Here is a 5,824-nt window from a genome sequence, read left to right on the forward strand (position 1 = left end):
TTACACTGAGGGGTGAGTGAAAATAGCGTCAAAGTCAATGTGTGCTAAAAATGCGAGTATATCTCCAAGTTCAGCACATGGGTCTCGACCAAGTAACCGATGAAAGGGCGCTGGAGGGAAAATCGTCGCCTCTCCGTCTCAAGGCACCGGCATGAGACGAGGACATGTTCTACAGACGACCGGTCCCCGCATCTATCACACCGTGGCACATCCCTACGCGTCAAGTAAAACGATTGTGTTGCATATGTATGACCCAACCGAAGCCTACAGACACAACTTGAAGGCTTTGCACAGATAAAGAAGCTACTCACCGTCTAGCTCTGCTTCCCATGCATGCGGAGAATCCGCCCAACGCACCACCATGGCGTCTGACACGGCCATGACGGCACCATAAGGCACCGCATCGCACAGCGCTGAAGATTTGTCTGAGCGGGACACGACCCACGCGGACGTTCTCTCTCACTCACGAGGCAGACGCGCTGACGATAAGCCGGAGACAGCTGTTCCATTTGTGCGGCGCGCATAACCTGCCAGCTGTTGATGACGTCGCTGATTACCTAACTTGGCGGATTAAGCACCCTCTCGGCATAATTTGAGGGCGCTGGTATACAAAATGCACAACAATTAAATTAAAAGGTATCAGTCACGTTGCAGTTTGCTGCCTTACTGCCTGCAACTCCCACCTCGGTAACTCCTGGTCCAGCCGTCCCGCACTGTCGCGTTCAGCAGTTCCAGTAAGGTTATCCCTTTTTGTTCCAAAGTATCCTTGTCTCCTCGTGTGCCGTCCATTCCACTAGGGCGTTCTCTGTCCAGTTCTAACCTGAGATTTCCTCATTTTGTGGGTCTCAGCTCAGCCAGGTCTAGAACGACAGCCGGCGTTTTTCCATCCGGTAAACGCTCGTCTCGACTTCGATCTCCGTCCGCCCATGCTTAGGCCGCAACCTTCGCTTTACTGTCCGAGAACTGCGTCACACCCGCTTAAGCACTTCAGGAAGCCCATCGCTTGAAGATGTAACGCTTTGAAAATAGGCTTAAGTTCCCAAGTTATCACGGCAACGTAATGAATTTCGTACAATTGAGGGTGGAGGAAGCTGATACGCTTATCCGTGACGTCATCAACAGCTGGCGGGGGTTTGCACCGCCTACGTCTCCTCAAGAAGACGGGCCCCATTCACCGATATAGCAAGCCCACGGTTCTTATACGCAGAGGAAGTCCGTCGTGTTTTCGCATGTGTAAAAACCTTCAAGCAATTGACGTGTACTTGGAGAGCTTCTTTTAAATATAATCCTTTTGAAAATAAATATTTATTGCCCCTGGTTTGTCTCCTTGACAGGTAAGACCCAGCTTCAGTGTTTTGGCCATGTAGTCAAAATTCATACATGCTAGGCCGGTTTCGGGCATAATGGACTATTGGTGTTATTACTGTCAACGAGGTCAAAGAGATGCTCTGTAAGACCACCTCTTTGACTGTAAATGTTTTTGCACAGTTGCAGCTATTTTAAGCCATTGGGCACATTATTACACTACCCAACAAGTCTAAACTTTGTTGGTACTGTCACAGAACTGTCCTGGCCCACCCAGTGTTTGTTCAGTCAGGTGCCATGGAAAGCAGGATAAAATTGTGCCACCTGCATTCCACCTCCAGTGCCATGCCTCACACTGTTTCATTGGCTGCTGATCTGTTGCCTTTTGATCCAAATCTGTCCTGATGCATCAGTTGGAGCTCCCCCCTTTGGTTCTTTCACCCTGGGTTGTGTGAGTGGGCGTTGCTTTCAGTGTTTCCTGTCCGCATGACTGGGACAACCTGTGGCCATTGGCATTGGCTGTGTCATAGGTCAGGTGACCCTGCTCTTCAGATCTGGTGGTGGGAGTCATCACTCACATAAGCTGTGCTTAGTGTAGGTTCTGATTCCAGGAACCCACTCATTAAAAATGTTCTATTTGTTTGTAAACTGCTATGTCATGATCTGCATATTTAGTTTGTCAAATTGAGGCACCAAGTCTGGGTGGACCACAGTCAGGCTGACTGGCCAAACTGGAGCAAGGGAAGCAGCATCTAGTAGTGAACTCCGGGCTAGGATGCAACAACATGAAAAAATATAAATGTCCTTGCCACCCAAGTGGCTGAATTGTTCTTCTGGTACACTGGTCCCAGCTACATGTAATTGTGTCAGACCATGTTTTACTATAATGCCACAATGACCAAGTGCAGTGGGTTCACATCTTGCTATGAGTGCTTCATGCTGGTTTGGGGCAATTATATCATGATATCACATGGCATATTGACATCTCAGTCAAGACTTCCTGTTCCCTGGAGTAACCTTACCTGTGGAATTCTGGGGTAGTGGGGTCAGGGAGCCTTTGGGGAATCTATGCTCAACAGGAACAAGGATCTGAAAGCCACACAGGCAAAGCCCCTGGTCTCGTCTATTTTGTAACAGTCATGATCATGATCATGTTATAGCCATTATCACCATCATCACCACCATGATCTCCCTGCAGACTCGCCTGCTCGCCAGGCCAGGGCCGGGCCCATGTTCGTGCTGGCGAAGCTGCAGGACGTGGTGCGCATTCCACCCTGGCTCTTCGACAAAAGCCTGAATGAGGCGATCGCTGAGGAGCTGAACCGCAAGCTGGCCAACCGCGTGCTCTACTCGGTCGGGCTCTGTATCGCCCTGCACGACGTCCTCTCGCTGGAGGAGTCGTTCATCCTGCCTGGCGATGGCGCCTCCCACACCAAGACCGTCTTCCGCTACACGGTGTTCCGGCCGTACGTGGACGAGGTGCTGACGGGCCGCATCAAGAGCTGCAGCAACGACGGCGTGCAAGGTGCGGCACCCTGGGCACGCCCGGCGCTGGAGGGGGCACGTGTCGAGATGGGCAGTGGAACTCCCGTGGTAAAATTAATTGTAAAATTGGTCAAATAAGATGGACAGAGAGCTATGATCATTATCACGTCTGACATCCCACTGTGCTGCTTTCATGTTTGTTGTTGGCCTGCACAGTGCGGTGTGACGAGATATGGCCGATATTCTTTGTGCAACAAGTATGAGTTCCACCACATAGGTATGCAACGTTCCCATGTACCAGGCATTTGCTTGTCCCACAGTCCTAGGGCGCACTGACCTTATGCCTTCGTTCTTGCGTCGTTGGTTGCATCTTAATGTGCTCCAGCTGTGCTTAAGCCAACCCCTGTCCTTCTGAACTTGTGGCCTCTTACCCTCTGATATTGTGACCCTCAGTCATTATTGTCATCATTTTCTGACCCACCGACCCGTTGACCTTCTGAGCGCCAGATCTCTGACCTTCCGATCTCTGATCCCTGACGCGCGAGCCTTTCGCCATTTGACGCTGTGACGTTTTGATTCTCGTCCCCCCCCCGCTGACCTCTGACCTCTGATGACGCCTGACCTCGTGACCTGTGACCTCGATGACACGCTGACCTCGTGACGTGACCTCGGCCGGCAGTGAGCCTCGGCTTCTTCGACGACATCGTGATCCCGCCGACGTCGCTGCAGCAGCCGGCGCGGTTCGACGAGGCCGAGCAGGTCTGGGTGTGGGAGTATGACAACGGCAAGCACAGCCTCTTCATGGACCCCGGTCAGTCGCCACTGCCGCCGGTCTGTTCGGGCTGGTCGGATGGTGGTGTGTGGTGTGTGCATCGCATTCGACGCCCATCCACATAAATTTGTGGTTTGAGGCGTCGTGGAGAACGTACGAATCGTTTCATCCTGTTAAACGTCATTTGACAGTTACAGACATAAACAGTTTTGCGCGCATGCAAATGCCGCAGTGAGATTGACCGCTGCGTTAATGACGATTTAAATGTGGCCATCGCGGAGCACCGAACAGCGGCATCAGCGGCGTCATTCCACGCCTCACCGGCGCGACAGCGCGAATATCTTTCCATGATGGAGTTTGCAGCCTGAACCGAGGGCAGGTGAAACCGAAGATGCTACCGCGCCAGCGGTCGTGTCATGCGGGGTAAAACAGCACGTGGCAGAAGGCTCTAAAGGCTTGTCGATCGTGTCGAAAGGCCTGTCGATTGTGGAGGTCAAAAGTGTCAAAAATTGTGTCAAAAGGTCGCGCTGCGGAGGCCAGTTCGCTTACTGCCGATTAGTATTATTTTATTGTTATGTATTATCATTATTATTTGTTATTTTAATTATTAGGATTATTATTATTGTTTTACTTTTATTATTATTTTCCGCTCTCGCGAACGAGAGTGATGCGTTCCCTTCCTGTCGCTGACCTGACTGCAGAGCTGGCGGTGTTCTGTGCGCCGTCCAGCTGCTGGTGTTGGGTAGCGCTGCGCCACATGGTCAGGCAGCTAGCGAAACGTGATTTGGCGTCCCCCGTACACGGTGGGAAGGTGTGTGTTCACGATGACCCGAAAAGCTGCCGTTGTGGAGTTTGTTTGGAAGCGATGGAGGGACGGGTGTGCGCGGCCGGCCACTGCTCTGGCTTGGCTCGGGCGGTCAGTTGTTCACGGGCAGCACGCCAGCAGAGCGTGAGGCACGTGAGTGAACGTGAGACTGGAATATGAGGCTGTGCTTCGGAGGGGTGGTGTGAGACGAGTCTGGTTGTCAGACCAGACTAGTTGCACTTGAGCCCCCCTATCGTTGTCAGACCAGACTGGACGCACTGAGATCCCCTGACATTGTCAGACCAGACTAGATGCACCGGGACCTCCCTAACATTGTCAGACCAGACTAGACAGATTAGGCCGTCCTGCCGTTTTCAGACCAGATTAGACGCACTGGGACCTCCCTGACATTGTCAGACTGGACTAGATGCACTGGGGCTTCTCTGTCATTGTGAGACCAGCCTATACTTACTGGGGTCTCCCTGCCATTGTCAGGTCAGACGAGACGCACTGGGGCTTTCCTGCCATGGTCAGACCAGACTAGACACGCTAGAGCCTCCTTGCCATTTTCAGACCAGACTAGACACACTGGGGCCTCCGAGCCTCCCGTCCCTGTCCCCTTCTGGATGGCATTGACCTTGACCTGGCGCCGCCGCAGGGGAGGAGGTGCGGTTCCGCGTGGCGGCCGAGACGTTCACGGACACGACGCCAGCCGGGCCAGAGCTGACCACAGCGGACCCGGCCGCCCCCGCCGCCGATCCGGCGCAGACGCAGCAGCGCAAGACGCCCTATGTCATCACGGTACGCCCCCCCCCCCCCCTCCCCCATCAGCTTAGGCTGTGTGCAGCTCGAGGGCTACCCCGTCGTCCCCGCAGCTCATTTGGTGCAGCACCGGGGATGGGGACGCTGGGTACCATGCGACGTCGAATTGTAAGTCATAGTTTCGGCATTTTTTTTATAGCTGCTCACTGGCGGTAGGTCACTTGTTAGCCGGTAGTGCCGGATGACCTATCGTTGACCAGGAGGGCCACGAGGGTGTTTGTTGGCCGGATACATTGAGACTCGGAGTTATCAATAGCTTTTTGGTTGGAGTGTTGCGTGAAAAGTTCTCGCGTAGCGCCCGAATTTTGTGGATGTTGAGCCGCAGTTTGAGGGTCGGGTCAGTGGCGTGCACAGAGATTGTTAGCATGCGCCGTGTCTGCCGTCCAAAGGCAAAAAGGCCTAAGAGCCATTACCTAACATAGAACTCAAACCTTTTGCCTTTGGAAGACATTGTCGTTTCGCCGCCGCCACAGCCGACCTCCCAGGTCCCCGCCGCTGATCTGACCTCGCGTTGCCGCAGGCGACCATCAACGAGCCGGGCCTGGGTCTGCTCTCCTGGTGGTCCAACCTCGGCTGACCTGACCCGGGCTGGCCTGACCTCGGCTGGTCTGACCCCGGCCGGCCTGACCTCGGCT

At 53.6% G+C, this 5,824-nt stretch overlaps 1 protein-coding gene across 1 annotated transcript; it reads left to right on the forward strand.

Moving 5' to 3' along the window:
• The first annotated feature begins 1,261 nt into the window (after positions 1-1,261).
• LOC119097797 (DNA-directed RNA polymerase III subunit RPC8) lies at positions 1,262-5,824 on the forward strand. Its single transcript, XM_037220770.1, has 5 exons — positions 1,262-1,334; positions 2,504-2,830; positions 3,470-3,601; positions 5,026-5,168; positions 5,710-5,824. The coding sequence occupies exons 2-5, from the start codon at positions 2,536-2,538 to the stop codon at positions 5,764-5,766; spliced, it is 627 nt and encodes a 208-aa protein (XP_037076665.1). The 5' UTR covers positions 1,262-1,334; positions 2,504-2,535; the 3' UTR covers positions 5,767-5,824.

The sequence above is a fragment of the Pollicipes pollicipes genome, unplaced genomic scaffold (assembly GCF_011947565.3).
Source record: "Pollicipes pollicipes isolate AB1234 unplaced genomic scaffold, Ppol_2.1 Scaffold_4404;HRSCAF=5182_pilon_pilon_pilon, whole genome shotgun sequence".
In the NCBI taxonomy this organism is placed as follows: domain Eukaryota; kingdom Metazoa; phylum Arthropoda; class Thecostraca; order Pollicipedomorpha; family Pollicipedidae; genus Pollicipes; species Pollicipes pollicipes.

What these genes read in the sequence shown, in the direction of transcription:
- LOC119097797 (XM_037220770.1), top strand. Translation starts at nt 2,536, where the DNA reads ATGTTCGTGCTGGCGAAGCTGCAGGACGTGGTGCGCATTCCACCCTGG. An exon ending in CAGCAACGACGGCGTGCAAG is followed by an intron (nt 2,831 to 3,469) that starts GTGCGGCACCCT and finishes CTCGGCCGGCAG; the next exon opens with TGAGCCTCGGCTTCTTCGAC. An exon ending in AGACGCCCTATGTCATCACG is followed by an intron (nt 5,169 to 5,709) that starts GTACGCCCCCCC and finishes GCGTTGCCGCAG; the next exon opens with GCGACCATCAACGAGCCGGG.